The sequence below is a fragment of the Natrix helvetica genome, assembly GCF_964273705.1.
Source record: "Natrix helvetica genome assembly, chromosome: 3".
Lineage (NCBI taxonomy): Eukaryota > Metazoa > Chordata > Lepidosauria > Squamata > Natricidae > Natrix > Natrix helvetica.
In genome coordinates this window covers 103,695,694-103,716,791 of record NC_138549.1, presented here as the reverse complement: position 1 = coordinate 103,716,791, position 21,098 = coordinate 103,695,694, and the positions used below count along the sequence as shown (strand labels likewise).

Sequence of the window (21,098 nt, the reverse complement as noted above, 5' to 3'; positions counted from 1 at the left end):
CAGTCTTCTCCTATCTTTTTCTCAATCTCTCTCTCTCTCTCTCTTTTTCCTCTCTCTCTCCTCTCTTTTTCTCTCTCTCTCTCTCTCTCACACACACACTCAAAAAAACACACAGGCAGAAGTTATATATTAAAACTTCAAATTCACTTATTTGTAGCAGTTGTTAACATTCGTTATTGTTACATTATTGTAAAACACTGGAAAACTAAAATGCACTTTTCATTATATCAGACTATCTAACTGGCACAAAGCATTATGAAAAATCCTTCAATAAGGATAAAATTGTATCATCTTAAATAAATAAAGATAATACACTGTTGGTTATATAAATTAATTTTGGACTGGAAAAATTGAATAGGGATGGCTAAAATACTTCTATTCCTCAGATCAAATACATGTGTTTCCAATTAATACATGCATGCATATATTTATGTTAGATTTATCCAGGGGTGGGATTGAAAATTTTTAGCAACTGGTTGTCTGCCTGGTTGCTGGGTGGGTGTGGCCATGGGTGTGTGGCCTAGTTGGCTTCCTAAACCACAGGAAGGCGGGTCGTGTTCACCCTTCCCCTGGCTCCGGAGGCTTCTGTTGAGCTTCTGGGAGGGTGAAAATGGTCTCCCCCAGGCTCCGGAGGGCCCGTTTCCGGACTTCCAGTAGGCCCATTTTTTGTCCTCCCAGAGACTCCTGGGAGGGGCGGGGTCAGCCACTCCTTGCAACTACTGGTTCAGCAAACCAGATTAAAATTAACATCCATTTCGCCCAGACCACTCCAAACTGGCTGAATCCAACCCCTGGATTAATCTCCTGACTTTCCTTCAGGAGTTCAAGGCAGCATACAATTTCCTTCTCCCATTTTTTCTACTATAACTTTCCTAGAAAATGGGTTAGATAATGGCTATTCTATAGATACCCAATGAGAGTTTGTGAACAAAGGGGAACTAGAACACGCATCTTCAGGTTTGAATCCAATACTTTATCTACTACATCACATTGGCTCACATACACACAACCCCTTCCGCTACAATGCCGACAGTCTTTTTTTCCCCTATTTTATATCTTTGTAACTTTGCAATCTTTTAAAAAACTTCAGTACTGCAAACAAAATATTTACAGTATGTTACTAAATAATATATACTGCATCTATACTGGATATTTTATCAGTCACTTCCTTCTTCTAATCTTATTTTTTTTCAATAACCAGATACAATTCCCAATCAGTTCACTACTAAAGGTCAGGCAGCTCCAGGAACCACACCACATTTCAAGGATGCTAGCTGTGCTCCTTAAACTGCAGTTTCTCACCCCTGCTCTTTCTTGTATTCGCCTTACAGAATTTTCAGCAAGAAACGTATCTTTCATTTGTGTAATTTGCTATATTCCTGCTAACTTCATGGATGTGTCCATGTAGTGTTTTGGCAACAATATAGAACTACCATTTTTTTGGAGTATAAGACGCACCAGAGTATAAGACACACCTTAATTTTGGGGGAGAAAATCAGGGGAAAAAACTTTCTGCCTCTTTCCCAGCAGCATCAATCAGTATTCATCTGGCTAATGTCTTTGCTGCCTCGGTTATTCCCGAAGTGGCCCAAGGAAATGCGATGAAAGTCGAAAGGGCCTGGGGAACTGCCATGGGTGTGACAGGTGGGTCAGAGGATGGGGTGGGGTGGGGTGCGCAACTTACTTGAGTCTGGCAGCTCCACTGCTTATCTCTCTCAGCCGCTCTGTGCAGGGAACCATCTTGCATAGTAAAGAAAAACTTCTCATGAAGTTTTTCTTTACTGTGAAAGGTTTTCTGTGCAAAGACTGGCCGAGAGGCAACAGAGCTGCCAGACTCTATTAAGATGCGCATTTCGTGATGGGGCCCAATTTAGGAGTGGCAGGTGGGGCAGGGGATAGGGTGCCCAGCATTCCTGCCAGGGGCAAAGAAGTGCCCTAGGTGCTGCCGGACTCTCCCCTCCCTCACTCATTGGGGTGGGGGTGGTGAAAGTGCCTTCCAAACCTGGGACCTGGCAGGAGAAACCCGGTGCGCTGCCTCTGCTTTCCTGTCGGCTGTTATCTGGGAGAAGGGGCGCAAAACTGTGGTTACTGGCAGCGACACTTAGGAGCGTGGGCAGTGAGCTCCAAGAAGTGGCTGCCTGAGACCCTCCCAGCCCCACATTGATGGCCGAGTTCTGCCATGCCCCTTCCCCAGCAGGCAGGATTAGCACCCAGGACACACACTGCTGAGCTCACTTTGGGCCTGCAACACCTGAATGGCATGCCAAGTTAGCGAGTCCAGGTGACTGTGGCCTTTCAGGGAGGAGTGTCAGGCTTGAGGTTTGCTAGGCGGAGCGGGGCAGCGACATCACTGCTTTCTCCAGGGACCAGAGCGGAGGAAGGGCCTGAAAGGCGGATGAGGTGAAGTCTTTGGGAGAAGTCCCTGGTCTGCCCACAGACTCCCTTAGGAATGGTAGAAAGAAGGAGGAGAAGGGTCCGTGGCTCTTTCGTCCTCCGCAGATGGTTTCAGGCGGCAGATCTGGCCAGCTGAAAAGATAATGCGAGTCCACTGTGGGAGGACGCTTGACAGGTGTCAGAGAGGCAGCGAGCGCTTGTCAGCTCCTAAGGGGGCTGAACTCACCCCGCTCGCAATGTCTTGGCCCTGAGGGCATTGCTGGCAGCCGCTTCCCGCAGGCTCAGGAGATTTGCGCCCTTCTTGCTGCTGCTGCTGCTGCTGCTTGGCCTTATCAATGCGCGTAGACAGGAGGCAGTGGAGGCCACGACACGGGTTTCCTTTGCTGCCTGCACACTCCGGGTGGCTAGCAGCTGAGCTGGCAAGCCAGCAATCAGCTGGCTGCCTCTGATCTGCCTGGCCTGTGTTCGCACCCAGCTCCTGTGCCTGACCACACTGTCCTCTTGCTTTTCTCCCTGTCTCCCCTGGCTGATGGTGCTGGCTAGGAGAAAGCAGAGGGAGAGTCTGTAGAGGAGGAGGAGAGCGCGTGGCTCTGCAATGTGCACCAGTAAACAGGGAGGGAAAGCAATTTCAGGTGGTAGCACCTGCTGGAACCACCTGCCACCTGAAACACAATGCATTTTTTTGGCCTCTGCACACGCCCTTTTTGGAATCGGGGAGGGGATTGTGGCACTACAACCCAAAAGCGCTTTTATTGAAAAGGCTCCATGTGAAAGTGAGGATCCCCGCCGCATGGAACCACTTGAAAATGTGACGCACGGAGTGGTGGGTGGAGATACATTCAGAATATAAGATGCACCTAGATTTTCACCCTCTTTTTGGGGGGGAAAAGGTGCATCTTATACTCTGAAAAATACGATAAATTCTCGTTGGGTTTTTTTCAGGCTATTTTTTTTACATTGTGCAATCTATCTAGAGGTCTGAGATTTCCTCAATTTTCATATTTTCATAATATTTTCATTTCATTTCATTTTCATATTTTTTTTAAAAAACCCAAACACTATTATATTCAAATGACTCTAGCTAATCTTATTAGTAAATAAAGAACTTGTGATACTAACAATTGGTTTATACCGCCACTGGATTCCAAGATTGCCTGTTACCATCACTTCATAACTTCGCATTTTTTCAGAAGCATTCAAGTTAAAGTTGTCATTTTCTGATGAAATTAGCAGTGTGGATGTCTCAAATATTTCGGCTCCATAATTTTTTGTCAATGTCTCCATTGTTGCTAAGTATTTCATTTTCAGATCATGTGTAGAAACACTGCTGTCAGAAATGGTCTTGTTGTTAAATTCCTTGAGAAAGTCCCTGAAAACATTATTAATTCGTATTCTCGTTAAGATGTTCCTTTGTCTAATTTTCTTGTTCAGTGTTTCCGGAATATACCGCTTATAGCTGAAATCAGATAGGAAACAAAAAGATACACATTTATTTTCAATAGCCTGATATAAATTACAACAGGTATATTTCATTTAAAAATAAACACACAGAGAGGAAAAAAAACATACTTGAAAATGTAAAGATAATGGTTCCCCTCACACATATGTGCTAGTCATTCCTGATTCTAGGGGGCAGTGCTCATCTCCGTTTCAAAACCGAAGAGCCAGCGCTGTCCGAAAACATCTCCGTGGTCATGTGGCTGGCATGATTAAATGCCGAAAGTGCATGGAATGTTTTTACCTTCCCACCAAAGGTGGTCCCTATTTTTCTACTTGCATTTTTACATGCTTTTGAAGTGCTAGGTTGGCAGAAGCTGGCACAAGTAACGGGAGCTCACTCCGTTACGTGGTGCTAGGGATTCGAACTGCCGACCTTTCTGATCGAAAAGCTCATCGTCCCTTACTTGAAAATGTAGACTGTGATATATATATGGATAATATGCAACTCTCCTCTATTAATATTTCTTTCTCTGACTAAATGCAACTTCTCTTACAGTAGGCGTTATAAGTGACTAATGTTTAAAATTCTAAAACTGGTCAGGGAATATTTTGCAGTGAAAAAGCAGTACTAAATAAACTATATAGCAACATGGTGGAAAATTAGAGACTGCCTTATTATTTTAGTTGCAGCAAAACCAGTGTTTACTGTTTGGAAACAGCATCAACCAATTGTATCAAGATCAATTAAAAAGTCTCTCTAGACAACAATTTCAATTGCCTACTTTTCTCTCTTTTTCTCTCTCTCCATAGAGGCACCAATGCCAGATGAGTGCTAGTAACAGCCCATAGCAATGTGCTTATGAAGTAGGTTAGAGATACCATATTCATGTTGGAGTGGCTATAAAAGGTATTGTTTTTTTTTAAATGGACCTTCTTTGAGCTACTGGCTGGTACTATAGAGCTCAGCGGCGATTGTGGGAAGACAATCATCTTCAGACTGATCTCCTGGGTGGCCAAAGAGCACACTTGGTGGTGTGTGATATACTGAGAGTCACCTGAGATTGTGCAACTAAACGGGTCACTTAGAGAGCCAGTGGGAGAGTGGCAACAATACTTGTGTTGGGCTAAGGGCTAGCAATATGCTAATCAGCCGCTGAATAGCCAGCAGTAGCGTCCACAGAAATGATAGCGTAGCCTAACTTGGTTGTGACTGCAAAAGTGTATTCCGCAAATGCTGATCTCCCAGCAGAGTAGCAACAGGATTCAGAGATGCCTGATTTGGTGCTTTGGAACATGTGAGCATCACTGAATGGTTGCAAGAGCAGGATCACTTAACTTTGAGTGAAGAGGTAGACCTGCCAACAATTAAGGAGGTAGCAATCTAACTCAAGAAGCCATTGCTGAATTTGATGGTGCCAGACAGTTTTCATACTGCCTTTCAACTTTCCCTTTCTTACCTGGTCAAGCTGTAACTTCAAAGATAAGTTGCTTAGTAGTGACAGCCCCAGTTGCTCCTGCCACTCAGCTGACCTCCACTTTCTTTTCCCCCCTGCATTCCTTTCCTTTCCTTCTGCAAGCCAGACAGCATCTCACTGGAAAATGGTGGTCTTCGCCAGGTCCCAAAGGAATGGGATATGCAGTTTGGAGAACAACAGGAATCCTGTTTTCGTGTTGCTTCAAAAGAGTCGTTCACCAAGTCACACCTTTCCTTCTTTACATTATGAGGGCTTGCAGAAGGGAAACCTGTTTGCAGAGGTTGGTCACCTAACAAATACTTCTTTGAGATGACCAAGATTCTGGTTCCAATTGTGATTGTATATCAAGGCTTACTTGTAAATAATAAGAATTGGACATATGTCTTGAGTCATAGTTTATACATTTCCAAAGAATAGAGATGTGACTCATATAGTCAGAGGAGCCACTACCTTTAGCAATCCTAGAAGCCATGACACCATTTTTCTGTGTACAAGAAAATCAGTCAACTCTCTCTGTTTTGCCTTACACATCCCCCCACCCCCACTAGGCCATTTGTACATTAGAAATTGTGGAAGCAATCTTTCCACAGTTCACCCCCATTTGTCCCAAATGATGTTCCATAGTTCACCCCCATGTTTACCAACTGGTCAGAAAAAATACAATAGACAAATAATTCACTCACCTGATATCTCGGGGAAGTTCTGGTAACCTCAGGTTTTTTTTAATTGCATAGTGGGATATTGCAAGTACAGCCATACCCAAACATTCATTTTCAATTTCATGTGATTCTGGATCATTCTTAGCTTCCCGAAGAGGTGCAAGACCTTTTACAAAGTCATTTTGACCCTAGATTAGACAGTGAGATAAATGGATTGTTAGCAATAAATGGTTATTTCATTTCATTCACTGAATACCCCCAAAAAACAAAGCCTTCCATATAAAAATAAATGAACATGTTAAAATGCAGAAGAATATTGCTTTTTCCTCCTGCAAACATATAACATAAATTGAGACAGTGCCACAGAATAATACCTCAGTGTAAAAAGTATTATGCAAGAGAGTTTTCAACACAATGCATTTTTGTTTTTTATCTTATTAAGGACTATGTCAGTGTTTCAGAAAAACTCAACTCCAGTTAAAAACTCTGAGACAGGCATTGTCTCAAAGTTCCCTTTTATTTGAGAAGTCATACTGCCACATCTGTGAAAACCCAAACCAGAGATTCTGGGTTTTCCCTCAGTAAATCAAAAACCCAAAGCCAGTCACTGCACTCATCACTCCATCACATGGTCCAATCACAATCTGTCCCAACTCGAGACATCAACCACTCCTCCTCTGGGTGCAGGAATACCATTGACCAAAAGAAAAATGCTATTATGTCTAACTACATTCCCTCTACTAAATCCCCCCCCCCTCTAATTTCCCAAGCACAAGAATGTGGCAGCGCGGAAGCTTTCGGTGTTAATATGGCTTCCAAAGCTGACAGACTACTGTTCTGTAAATATGCATTCATAGTACTACTAACTAACCAATAGAAAAACAACACTGATGAATATTTGGGACAGCATTCACAATGTATTTCTTTTATAAATATTGATCTTCAATTAGAGTTTATACATATCTTTTTTTTAAAAAAATAATCATAATCATCCATACTCCATCTGAGATAAATACCAGTAACAGTGCTTTCTAAAGATAATGAAATATAACTACTACTACAATACTGTACATAAAATGAGACTGAATTCTTTTATAAAGTACTTGCCTGAGCAAAGAGATATTCTAATGAGTTTGCATCAAGGAGAGGTGTTCCTTCTTGTACTGCTCTCTTTTCGTAAGAATTCTTCTTCTTTGGAGAATGCCTCCAGACAGATGGCTCATTCTCATTTGTTCCATGCCAATTAGTAAAGTAAAACCTTGAGCAAATAATTATAAAGATTTAAATTAGGTACAATATGCATAAATGGACTTTATTTAGCTAGATAACAGGAAACCAGAAATTCCAACAATTTTTCAAACACGTTATTGCTATTTTTTTTCAAGTCTACTCAGTCATATCCACTAAGAATAGCAAGGCCAAGAACAACTAGCCCTTACAGGCCCCTTTCAAGCTTTCAAGCATTTTTGCCTAGTTAACAAAGTGAGGCACACAGCTTTTCTAACACAGGATTTCCCATTGGATACATGTCCTTCCCATGTGCTTCCCTGGGATAGTGCTGATCAGAGTAGAAGTCACACAAGGAATACCGGTACTGTATTTTCAGAGTATAAGATGCACCAGAGTATAAGACACATCAAGACTTTGAAGAGGCAAATTTAAAAAACCATTTTTGCACTCTGCAGACCTCCCAAAACTGGCCTGTTTTTCACAAGAACAGCCCCGTTTTTGGTCAAAAAAAAGGGGAGGTATGCATAGCCTTTAGGAGGCTTCTAGAGTGCTCCTGGGGGCTGGGGGGCAAAAACAAGCAAAAAACAGCGTGTTTTTTGCTCATTTTTGCTCTCCCCAGCCCCCAGGAGCACTCTAGAAGCCTCCTAAAGGCTATGCACAGCCATTTTTTCAAAGGGGGTGGGGTTTTGGGAGGCCAAAAATGCTGTATTCAGTGTATAAGATGCACCCAGATTTTCACCCTCTTTTTTGAGGGAAAAAGGTGCATTTTATACTCCGGAAAATATGGTAATTTGGCAGTAAATGCAATAGAGTAGCTGAAAGTAATCTATCATACATATTGTATGTTTTGGTGCAATTCAAAAACATGCCTTGTTCAGCACATATTTAATATTTCAAGTTCAATGGGATTTGAAAGTTTTACAATTTTGTACTAAAGTACCATTTCTTATCAGATTTCTTCCCAGGTACTGGAAAAAGTAGTATTTCATTGGTACTGCTGGAGAAAGAAATTCTACTGAGATCTGTTTCAAATGTCCATAGACCATGGGTGTCCAAACTTGGGAACTTTAAGAATTGTGGACTTCCCCTGGGGAATTCTGGGAGTTGAAGTCCACAAGTCTTAAAATTCCCAAGTTTGGACACCCCCGCCCTAGACCATCCTATCAGTGGGCATAACTTGATATTGAATCAAGTTGAAAACAGTGACAAGGTATTCTTCAGTTAATCTTCCTGCCTGATGTATGGGATCTCAGTGGTCGAAATGTTTTTTATAAATGATTTCTTTGGGGAGCTTTCTGAGCAGACACCCTAAAGTATATTATAATAAAATCTCAGCTCAGGATTCTATATAGCCTTTAAAGGCTTAAATATAAGTACTTTTTCCTTTCATAAATCTATACTTGACTAAATATTTATCAGAGTCCAAATGACTAATTGATCCAATCATTATATGGTTCACTTGCTATAGATATTTACTGAAACTCAAATTGCTTCCCCCCCCCCCTCCAAGGGCAATTTATTTAATAGCTAGTATAGCATATCTGAGTTTGGCTGTGAATATTAAGTACAGATTATTCAGGAAGTCCTCATACCTTTTACTGGAACAATATTTCTACAAATGCAATAAAGTGTTATTAAGAAAATAATAAATGCTTATTTAAATAAATAAGTGGATCTTTCTGCGCAGAGTTAAACAGAGCAACTGCAGCATAATGAGAGAGATGTGAATGCACATACATGCATAGCAATCATATTATTTACTTTTGGGATAAGCAGCAATATGCAGAACAAAGGGCATAAGAAATATTAAAACAAAGAAAATAAGGACATAAGAAAGGAAAAATACTGTATATACCAACACCATTCCCTATATTTCTTCATATCTTTCTATTCTTAAAAGCCATCTTCTCTCATGTCTATATACTACTTCATACATTGCATTTTGTTCTATAAATTTCTCACTTTCTCTATGGATCTTCAGTTAATCCATCTATTCTGATAGTCTTACTGGTTTTCAACATTCTCAAACTACTTATTATTACTTTTTTTGTCCTCTTCCACTCTTCCAACATACTGTGCCAATGTCAGTTCATATAAATTGCGAAATATTCCTTCCAGCTTTTCTTGGATTCAATTTTATTTGTGTCATTTAATTATTTCCATTTTAAATTCCATTTAGTCTACCAGAGGCTCCTGATTTAACCCTCTTCCTCCCTCCCCCAATCAAACTCGCTCTGCATTTTCTATTTTTTTAGTCTTTACAACCCAACAGAATGCTGGAAAGAAATTAAATAAAGGGGCTAATACCCTTATGCTTTACATAACTCAGGGGTATCAAACTCGTGACCCGCAAGCTAGATGGATCACAAGCTGGCCATGCCCACGTCCGGTTTAGCAAAGAGGGAAATGACAATGTAGTGATGATGCGAGTTTGCCCTAACTTATTTAATCTTCACTGATCCTTGCTCTTTTCGATGATACTCTTTGAATATCTTTTTCTTATTAAATACATCATACCTTGTTCTCACATTCATTTTCTTTTTGCAACACGCTCTTTTATGCAACTTAATGCAAACCTGTGTTGACTCACAGGTAGCCTCAAGATCTCTAATCTTGAGGCTACCTGTGAGTCAACATACCATGGCCTACATCCCACTAAAAATACATTCAGTATTCGAAGATGTTTTAAGAGACCTTCTTAACATTTCAAAAATCCCCTTCATAGTCTCTTGTATAGATAGTGATTATAAAACATCAGTCATAAGCTTAGCTGTTATTTCTGTACTAAATCAATTTAACTGACCTAATTTATTTATTTATAGTAATTATTTAGTAGACCTATCTGGCTGCTGTGTCTCTGGATAGTTAACAGTATTAAAAAAAACACAGAAAACATAAAACCCATAGCAGCCAGAACCACCCCTCCCCGTAAAAGCCACAATCAAACATTTTACACAGCCAAGAAGTAATCTCTGTCACACATCTGGAACTTCAAACATGAGCACAGAGCCACTTCTATGGAAGGCCAATGGAGGACATGGCCAGTGTAATTCTGGAGGGATGATATTTCTGAGGACAGGCACCCTACCTGAAAAGGCTTCCCTCCTGGGACCCACCAGCTAAGGGCATGCCCCTCTGTCTGTCTGGGATAAGACCAGGGGTGGGCTTCAAAAATTACAGCAATGGGTTTGCTGCCCTGTTGCTGGGTGGGTGTGGTTATGGTGGGTGTGGCCTATCAGTCTCCTGTAGCAGGACTCCAGGCTCTGGAGGCTTTCCTTGAACCTCTGGGAGGGTGAAAAATGGCCTCCCCCAGGCTCCGGAGGCCCTCTGGAGGCTGGAAACAGGCCCATTCCCGGACTTCCGGAACCTCTGGTAGGCCCATTTTCCCCCCCTCTGAGCCGCTGCATGGGCCCTGCACTTAACTGTCATGATGAATGGGCCGCGTGGAGACTCCTGGGAGGGGCAGGGTGGGCGTGGCCAGCCAGGGGTGGCATTTCAGGGTTCGCTGAATTGGGCAGAATCCTAGCTAGAGAATCGCCTGAACCTGTGCAGCCCAACCCGGGATAAGACAGTAGAAAGAACTGGGGAGTTTATTCAATTGAGACCTGCTTTTTTCTAATCTGTGTCATGAAGAGCAAAACTGCAATCTTTCAAAACTGCTCTAATACGAAATGCCTTTTAGGTATGGTTTCTTGAAAGAAGGTGAAGGCTGGAAGGCTTCATGCTGAAACAGGCCACAAAGTTACTATCTCACCATCACCAATTGTATTAGAGACTGTCATTGTTACCTCATGCGATAATGAACACGGAGTGATGTTTTCTCATCAACGTAGAAGATGTGATTTGGTGCATACCAGATCTTTCTACTTTCATCAAAGAGGGCAAACAAATTGTGGCACAGAGGAGAAATAGCTGGTAAAAGAAAGAAAAAAGAAAAGAAAACAATAGTTCAATGAATAGCTAAACGCAATACAAAACTATATTATTTACTGTTAAAATTACCGTACTTTGTCCTTTCAATTACACATTGGCTGCTATTTAATATAAAAATGTTCAATAAGGATAATAGCTGTTATTGTTTGCCTTTATTCAATGAGACTATAAAGCAGAATCCCCGTTTTAGTTATCTTTATTGTATAACTTTGTAAATGATAGCTCATTTGCTTGGGTCTATTACAGCAGGTAATGGTTAATTGAAGACTTTGGTATAAGAAACGTGGGGCAAAGGTTAGAAGGAACTGGAGAAAGAAAGTGGCAATTGGCACAGTAAACACAAAGGAGCCATCAGCACATATATGTAGCAGGAAAGGAAAGGCAAACATTGGTGGAGCCAATAAAATAATCCCTCTCTTCAATGACTAATATAATGCACTATTGGGGAAAAATAGAGAAGAGGAAAAAGTATCAGGAATATAATAACTCTAAGAGTTTTGGGTGGGGCAATGAGATCTTAAAATATATTTATTTTCTCTTCCTCCCCCATTAATTATTGCACTTCTGCTTCAATAAATGTCCATCTGCAAAAAGCATCACAACAGTTTTTGCATGTGACTTACAGTCAGTACTGCAGTTTGGCAACAATCCACAGTACACATACATACACAAACAAATTTAGAAAAACTAATATCAAGAAGCTAAGGGCTGTTTCCAAACATTCCTAAAGCAAGACTCAGGGCGTGTTCTGGGCATTTTTCCAGAGCTTCTACTCTCAATCAAACAGAGAGAAATAGTCTTTGGTTCTAAGGACAAACAGAGAAAATCCTGCTTCAAATTAACCAAAACTTATTCACAATTTATTGCATCAAAGATTGACTTAAGATCTTAAATCACTTTTAAAAACTGGAAAACTAACGTATAATTTTCAGTTAAATGCAGTCAGACTACAATCTGTATAAACTAGCAAGGAATCAAAAAGGGTGACTTTTCAAATGACTTCCACCATACTTTTAAGTTTTTAAACAATTTGGAAGCAATTGCCTTATATGCTTGTATTATTGGCTACTGTGCTACACACCCTTTAAACTCAATTAGCATGAATAATATATGGGCTTTTCAAACATTCACTGCAGTTTATAATAAAAAATGTTACTCAGGAAAAGTATGGTATATGAACTCTTGAAGTCCAGCCAAATGATTTTTGTTCTGTGCACAAACAATAAGCAAAAAGGAAGAGAATCTACTGAAGAGGTGGGGCCGCATTAGTGGGTAACGTTCACAGAAAAGCAGTGCTAAAGAAATTAATTGAAACTGTAATTACAGGAAGGAAGGAAGGAAGGAAGGAAGGAAGGAAGGAAGGAAGGAAGGAAGGAAGGAAGGAAGGAAGGAAGGTAGGTAGGTATTTATGTATGTATGTATATATATGTATATGCATGCATGTGAAATATTAAAACAGAGTAGCTACTAGCAGGAAGTATGTATCTTAGAGAGAGTCATCTTGCTTCTGTAAAACAATGATGTAATAATGTACAGTAAAGATGTTTGAGTCAAGGCTGAGAATGTTAAGATAGTAAATGTAGCATTCTGAACTCTGAAAGAAACTAGTTAATTTAGACACATTCTTTGCCTTGTCTGTAATTCACATGTGTGCTTTTGGGCACTTTTTCAAAGATTATTCTATGGGGCCTTTTCTCATAATTCTACACGCACAACTCTCCATGCGAGGCTTATGTGAAAAGCACTGTCTTGATACCCTCAATTGGAGACAGCTATTGCAAATATTTAAGCCCACAGGAAAAGAAACAGTGACAAACTGAGTCAGAAACAAAGGCAACATGGTTCCTGTCAGTAGCAGAATTCACAGGGCAAGGCCATATTTGCAATCCATTAGCAGTGCCCCTTGCTGTCTTCTTTACTAATTAAGGGTCAAGCTTAAGTCTTGGTGACTTCATGGTCCTATCCTTGTAGTCATCTTAGCAACAGCATGGAAATAGTTTACTATTATTTTCTTCCATGATTTTCTTTCCACTTCTTCATCTAGCTCAGGGGTGTCCAAACTTGGGAACTTTAAGACTTGTGGACTTCAACTCCCAGAATTCCCCAGCCAGCCATGCTGGCTGGGGAATTCTGGGAGTTGAAGTCCACAAGTCTTAAAGTTCCCAAGTTTGGACACCCCTGATCTAGCTGTTGGACTTCATGGTGGTATCCCATTCAACTACTAACCTGGCCCTACTTGGGTTTTTTTTGAGGGGTGTGTGTGTTAAAAATATATTCTTTTTTTTATTAAGATCAGTCAAGGTTAGGCTCTGATACTGGAGGCAATTTAATTTTTGAGGGCTATTTTAATATATTTTACAAGTGGTCCTCAACTTATAACCATTCCTTTAACAACTGTTCAAAGTTATGATGGCACTGAAAAAAACTGACTTATAATCAGTCCTCATATTTGCAATGCCGCCACCTCCCTGCAGTCAAGTGATAAAAATTCAGATCTTTGGTAACCCACATGTATTTACAATAGTTGTAAATCCCAGGGGCACATGACTGCCATCTGCAATCTTTCCAGCTGGCTTCCAATCAGCAGTCAATGGGGAATACTGGATTCATTTAACAACAATAAAATTCATTAACAGTTGTGGTGATTCACTTAAAGATCATAGCAATAAAATCAGGTGTGACTCATTGGACCACCCATATCGCTTAGAGATGGAACCTGCAGTCCCAACTGTGCTTGTAAATCAAGGGCTACCTGTATTCTAATGTTATCTTTTCAACACAATCTACTGCAAAATTATAGTGCCGCATGACCATGATAAATAACTTGATACCGTGTTTCCCCCAAAATATGACATGTCCTGATAATAAGGCCATGCCACATTTTTCTGGTGGGCAAAAATATAAGTCCTCCCCCACAAATAAGCCCCCTGGACAACCCCCCCACCTCTGACCAGGCAGAGCACCACACACAAACCTAGCGGTATCCCGAAGGTGCCAAGGCGTGGGAACTGGGGGGAGGGGGGCAAAGGTGATTGAGTTGCTTGGTACGTTCGGGATACTGCTAGGTTGGTGAGCGGTACTGTGCCCAGCTGAAGAGGGGGGTTGTCACGTGGCTGCTCTCTTGCGAGAGGGCTCCCAAAGAGTCGGGCACAGCAGCCACCCGGCAAACCCCCTTTCCAGCCGTGCAGCCGAGCACCATTCACTGACCTAAGGCTATCATCAAGCCGCATGAAGGCTTGTTTGCCGCCACCTGGCTCTTGCGGCTTGACGTCTTTGAAATGCCAGTGAATGGCGCTCTGCACAGCTGGAAAAGGGAGTTGCGTGAGCGGCTGTTCCGCTCCAGCGCCTCCCAGCCTCACAATGCCCTGGCCCAGCTCTCCCTGCAGAGCCAGGGCATCTCAGCTGCCACCGCCGCCGTTATCCCAGCATGGCTTTTTCGGCAGCTTCCAAACTGAGTGTTCTGGCAGTGGCTGCTCTGGCCTTATGCTCTATGGTTGTGGGCTGGCTGTTGGCAGAGCGTACAACCATAGAGCATACGCCCAGAGCGGCCACTGCCAGAAGACTGGTTTGGAAGCCGCCGAAAAAGCCATGCTGGGATGGCAGTGGAGGCGGCGGCAGCGGAGGTGCCCTGGCTCTGCAGGGAGAGCTGGACCAGGGCATCCCCCGTGACATCAGGATTATTTCCGATCTCCGCTCCTTCCGTGTACAGTTGAAGACCCACCTCTTTCAATCATCCGGCCTGGCTCAACCGTAATCTTTTCATATTCCTCCTGACTGTCTTTTTTAAATTTAAAATTTTTATTGTATATTGGATTTTTTATTTGTTAATGGTTTTAATTTGTCTTAATGTTTTAATCTATTACCTCCTCCGTGCATGTATGTCTTTGTATATATGTATGTTTATATATGTCTTGGTGTACGCCGCCCCGAGTCCTGCCCGGAAAGGGAGCGGCTAATAAATCCAAATTTATTATTATTATTATTATCATGAGGCTGGGAGGTGCGTGAGCAAGAGTGGAACAGCCGCTCGCACAACCTCCCCTCTTCAGCCATGCAGGGCGCTATTAACTGGCATTTTGAAGGTGTCAAGCCGCGGGAGCCAGGCGGCGATGAACAGGCGCTCACACGGCTTGGCGATACCCCTAGGTTAGTGAATGGCATTGTGCCCAGCTGAAAAGGGGGTTTGCTGGGTGGTTGCTTGTGAGCGTGGTCGCTTCACCACAACACAACACAGCCATTCGCCCATGAGGCTGTGCCCGGCTCTTTGGGAGCCCGCTCGCAGGAGAGCAACCACCCGGCAACCCCAAAACAATAAACCCTCCCCTCATAATAAGGCCCAAGCCATATTTTGTGTGTAAAAAGAAAATAAGGCCCTGTCTTATTTTCAGGGAAACATGGTAATTAGAAGTCATGAAGCCTTTATTTGGGGAATTCATTAACTCCCTTTAAATATACCGGTCTAAAAATCATTATTGTTTGTTTTAAACAAGCTAAATAATAAAAGATACTGCTGAAACTCACAGCATTTTTTTGCCGCTTCAATGCAAAGTTCTTCTGCTGTGTACTTGCCACTTGTATAAGGAAGGGAAGGTTTGTCTTGTAAGTAGAACACTATTTCCAGCATTTGGTCCTGAACTTCTGTCTTGACTTCGTTTTTCTTTGAACTTCTCATTTTTGCACAGAAAGCCATTGCTTTGCAGTCCTCTTTTACATACATATACTACATACACAGAAAAAAAAATCACAACAAAATAGACAAACTATCAAATATTTTCCATTAATATTACATTTCTTGAGGCATCTTAAAAGAATTAGCAAATGGATTATGACATAAATTCAACAGTGAAAAACAAACCAGGAAGCAATAAACTAAGAGTAAAATTAATTCTTCTTATCTTTATTTTACAACAAAATAATGTCAACTGGACCTGTTTAGGATAAACAGCCGTGATGGTGAACCTATGGCAAGTGTGCCAGAGGTGGCACATAGAGCACTTACTGTGGACTCACGTGCCATCGCCAGCTGCTGGTTTCCAGCATGCACATGCGCACTGGCCAGCTGGTCTTGGCAGGTGCCAGAGTGCTGGAAAATGGCCTGAAAACGGGGAAAAAAATGGCCAAAAATCTTATTGTTGTTCGGGCCATTTTTCGGCCACTTTCCATGCCACTTTTTGGGCTGTTTTTCAGGTTGTTTTTTTCTGGGCAAAAATTGGGTGAAAAACAGCCTGAAAACAGCCCCCCATCGGCCAAAAAACAGGCATGTGCGTGCCAGCCATCTAGTCTTCAGTTTTCTGGTGCTCCGGTGCACACATTCATGCGCATTCCAGTTTGGGCACTTGGTGTTGAAAAGGTTCGCCATCACTGACATATAGCATAGCTATCAGGGCGTATTATCCATCTCTATGTAAAATAATTTAGTAACACTGTCTTAAACACTGTAACAGTGTTTTCAACAGTGCGAAAAACAAAACCCTGCCAAGTAATTTAGTAACATTGTAGTAAAACCTGCGATATAAAGTCTATGAGCAATTCAAGAACGTGGGGCATTGGCAGAAGACTGAAGGCTCCATATGTGTGTTATGATCTATGACTAGTATAAAGATTCTGTTAAAGAGATAAACATCTATTTCGTTATCTTGATTTTAAAAAGTACCAGATTCTCTTCTGTTTTTGCTGTTCCACACCCTACGTCTGCCACTTACTAAGCCATCTACGTAGATGCTCTATAATACGGTGCACAGACGGTAAAAGGATATGTTCCCATATTGACAGATATAGCAAAATAACAATACCACAATAGTCAAATACAAGGATACAAAGTTTTACACTTTTTGTATTAATTACTGCTTCAGAAGTAATTTTTAGGAAAAAGAACATACCTGCATTTATATGGATTTGTGACTTCCCAACAAGAAAACGTGTGTCTTTTCAAAATATCAGAGTATCTGATTAAAAGCAAAGGAAATATAGAATCAATTCACAAAATAATGTACAGAAACTGTAAGATTAGAGGGTGATCTTCTGACTGAGTATTTTGGAAAAGCAGAGATCCATTTCAAGTCAAGTATTAACAAAACAAAGTACTAAACGATCTCCTTTCAATCTGTAGTAGGTTCAAATAAAATGGAGAAATCTCAAAACTGTAAGCTGAAAGCTAAAAACACAAACCTGCTGTCATATATTTTGGGTTTTACTTAGCATATTGTATATACATAGCCCCTAAAAAGTATATGGTTATATCTTCACAGCATGGGTGAATCTAACTAAGTGGGGCTTGTACAACAAACTGTGATAAGGTAAATCATGGCTTAATGTAAGTGAAGTACATCTGAGTAGCAGCAAAAATGATACTTAAACCTTGTCTAACAATTCATTCATATAGGACAAGATAACTTCAAAAGATCTGCCTTGTTTTCCCCAAAATAAGACCTCCCTGGATAATAAGCCCAATCGGGCTTTTGAGCGCATGCGCTAAAAAAATAAGCCCTTCCCCAAAAATAAGCCCTCCCCAAAAATATTGCAACACAGCAGCAGTCATGAGGTGACCAGACTCGCTGCCTCCTGCACCTCAAAAATGATAAGACCTCCCTGAAAATAAGGCCAAGCACTTATTTGGGGGGTCAAAAGAAATAAGACATAATAATATGTCTTATTTTCGGGGAAACACAGTATTATATTTCAGAATTTTGCAATTTCATGTGTTCCCTCTCATTTCTCCATCTAACGAGTGCTTCAGAACACCTACTGGCAAGATAAAGATTCTCACGTTTAAAGAAAAGAACATCTAAAAACAAAATATTAAAAGTCATAATATATTGCTAATAATATATATTATAACTAATATATTGTTATATATTTGCTGAAGAAGGTTATGATAAATTATAATTTAAACAACACTTACTGGCTTGACTTGGAGACATTAGAGTCTCCTCTAAATGCAGAAAGGGTCCTAATTAAAGAAGCTTACGTCAGATTTTTCTGATGTCCATCCATTTACATTTTGTTTCTGTTGATTCTAAGCCATCTGGAAACCAAGGAGACAGGCAATGTCACAAGGTAAAATGGAGAATAGATTACAGACTTATTACATTTTCTCATGATTATTACTCATGAAGCACAGGTGTATCACAATGTGTCATTCTACAGTGTTTTACAACAAAGACTCGTCCTTCTTTCCAGGAACTGCAAAAATCATTTCTGGAAATTGTCACTTTTTAGCAGCACTTTAATAAGCAATGTATCTAAAAATAGAGGAAGTTTAACCACCACATTGGGAAGAGCAGAGTTGTGGGGAGAGGGGATGTTAAACAAGATTATCACAATGATTATTACCCCTTGTGATCATAATGGGCAGGCTCCATGGTAAGCCTAGGACTATCTATATATTAAGTCATAAAACCAAATGTCAATGTGTTTAAAAATTAAGCAGAATATTCTGCATGATGGAAGGCTGGAAGTACCAACCTTCCTTTCCCGGAAGCTTTTCTGAGTGTTCATGCCCTGTTTCCACCTCCTGCTTTGGAGTAGTGGCTTAGTAGATCCTACTGCTTACCATATTACTATGTCCTAATGAGCATCTAATTGGCATCAACCCAATTCAAGAGTATTACAGACCATCTGGCTTTCTGGCTATTAAAATGCAAACACTGAGATAATCTCAAAAATGCTACTTCCTAACTATACAGCATAGTCACTAAAACTAGGGAATTTAGTTCTTCACTCTTCCATTTGGGAGATAATCTATTTTACTGGAAACAAACAAAATCAACTTTATATTAAAAAAAGAGAGTAACACATAACAAACCTTTTTAACATTAAAATACTTTAGTGTAATTTTAAGCATTAAAACACAAATATTCAGTGGTAAACATCAATTATATTCAACACTGACAATTTATTAGAAAAAAGAAAAATCCCAAAGAAGATCCATCGCTCTAGATTGATGACAGCATGGCACTGGTCTGCTACAAATGCACAATTTGCTGCCTCAAATATTACAGATTACAAAGAATTCAAAATATTACTGATCTCAAGAAAATTCTAAAGAAAATATTTGAGGATCACCTGAGATTAATATCAACCTTCATCCATATCTCAGGTGATACTCAAACATTTAGCTTTATAATTTATTCAGAGAGATGGAGAATACGAAACTTAATACAGCAAACAGAAACTGAATAAATAAATAAAACTGAATTCAAGAAAAGCTGGAAGGAATATTTCGCGATTTGTATGGACTGACATTGGCACAGTAGATCAGTAGATCGGAAGAGTGAATTGAAACAGGAAAAGCACAATTCATGGCTGGAAATAACATAGTTCTGGAGCAAAGAAACCTAGAATATTTCTAGAAAGCCCCGGCTTCTTGAAAATTTCATCTATTACTGAAAAAACCAAACCCTCAATTCATCATCTTCACAGATGTATCCGGACTCTGGGGAAGCTTTCGGTATCACCAGCAGAGGGAGGAAGTAACACCAACAGTACGTGACAAAGAACATGGGAATGTGTTTTGCATGTCTGAGTGTGCAGGCTGGCAAGCAGCGTATTTTTAAAACTGTAATGTAATATATTTGTGATGGGCTTTTTTACTATTTTTTGGGATTTCCCCTCCTTTTTATGTATCTAGGTAAAAATAAAAATAATAAATGTTCTTCATTTGCCCTTTAAAAAAAAACTATGTAGGGGCAAATAGGCATTAACCTCATTTTCTGAGAGAATCAGCAGCTTCCTTCAATACACGCTCAATTCCTAGTGACTTTATTGATGGCTAGGTTTACTGTGCTTAAATTCAAGCCCTCCTAATGGTAAAACAGGCACTGGGAAGAAGTTAGAGGAAAAGTGAGTTGGGTATGCTGTAATTAATGTAATCATGGTAGTGATAGGGGCAAAGTTGGAAGCTGGCTGGGGAATTCTAGGAGCTGAAGTCCACAAGTCTTAAACTTGCCAAGATTCGACACTCCTGATCTATACATTTTTCTCACACACTCAGCAATTAAAAGAGTTTAAATTAATACCAAAACTTTTGTTACATAGCCTCCAACCCACCCACCCCAAAATATAAAAAACCAAAATACAAAACCCAATCACTTAAACTCGGGATGAATAATAAGATCAGTGAACTTTAAAGGTCTGCTAAAAAAATGGAACTTGTTCACAATTGTTAAGATCAATTCTTTTGAGAGAATACTTGTAACAATTAGGTTATACAGTGTCAGTTAGCAATATTCAATCTCTCTTTTTCCAAGAATGTCTATTTCTGCAGTACTTTTCAGAACTGGAGGATTCTCAGGAAAAGGTTTAGGGAAGTGTAGAAGAGGCACAAATGAAGGAAGAAATCTGACACTGTTTTTTTAAAGTTTATTTCATTAAAAACAAAGCCCAAAATTCTACTATCTATATTTTATATTTTATGACAGATTCCTCCTTTCCTCTAAGCTTAAATTAATAACCAATACCCAGATTATGGCTTCTGGCCTTTCAAAGTCTACAAACAGCTGTTTTAACATGTAATTGCATCAGAACTGAATAGCAAGGCTCACACACACAAAGAAACAAGATCATTCTATTATGTAATTTCATATTATGCAACCCGAAGTTATGAAATCAATGCCAGACCAATTGGTTAATTCTAATGAAAAGACTGTTTCTCAAAATCCCTCTTTTAGCTACCAAAACTGTAAAATCCAGGAACAAATATGAAATGTTACCTTAATTTTTCTGGAAAACATGAAACTGTAACTTGACCATTTTCCTGTTATCGTAGAGACAGCAGCCAGACTGGGTATGTTCCGTTCATTAACCAATCGGACTGAGTCTGAGGGGCCCTTGTGGCTCCTCCCCAGTTTCACACTCAGTCCAACCTGGACTGGCTGTGAAAATTGATCTCTCCTCCAAATTATTTAATTATATCTTTAATTGGTTAATTTTTCCTAAAAAAATTGTTGTTCCTTTAAATTGGTTCCTT

At 40.3% G+C, this 21,098-nt stretch overlaps 1 protein-coding gene across 1 annotated transcript in view; it reads right to left on the bottom strand.

Moving 5' to 3' along the window:
- The window catches only part of JAK1 (Janus kinase 1), a 61,805-nt gene that overhangs the window by 26,276 nt on the left and 14,431 nt on the right, over nucleotides 1-21,098 (bottom strand). The window contains exons 2-8 of the mRNA XM_081949160.1: nucleotides 18,033-18,155; nucleotides 17,011-17,076; nucleotides 15,653-15,851; nucleotides 10,987-11,110; nucleotides 7,076-7,226; nucleotides 5,993-6,156; nucleotides 3,514-3,850 (exon numbers count right to left, since the gene is read on the bottom strand). Coding sequence (XP_081805286.1) covers nucleotides 3,514-3,850; nucleotides 5,993-6,156; nucleotides 7,076-7,226; nucleotides 10,987-11,110; nucleotides 15,653-15,851; nucleotides 17,011-17,016 — 981 coding nt within the window. The 5' untranslated portion in view covers nucleotides 17,017-17,076; nucleotides 18,033-18,155. The remainder of the gene's footprint in view (nucleotides 1-3,513; nucleotides 3,851-5,992; nucleotides 6,157-7,075; nucleotides 7,227-10,986; nucleotides 11,111-15,652; nucleotides 15,852-17,010; nucleotides 17,077-18,032; nucleotides 18,156-21,098) is intronic.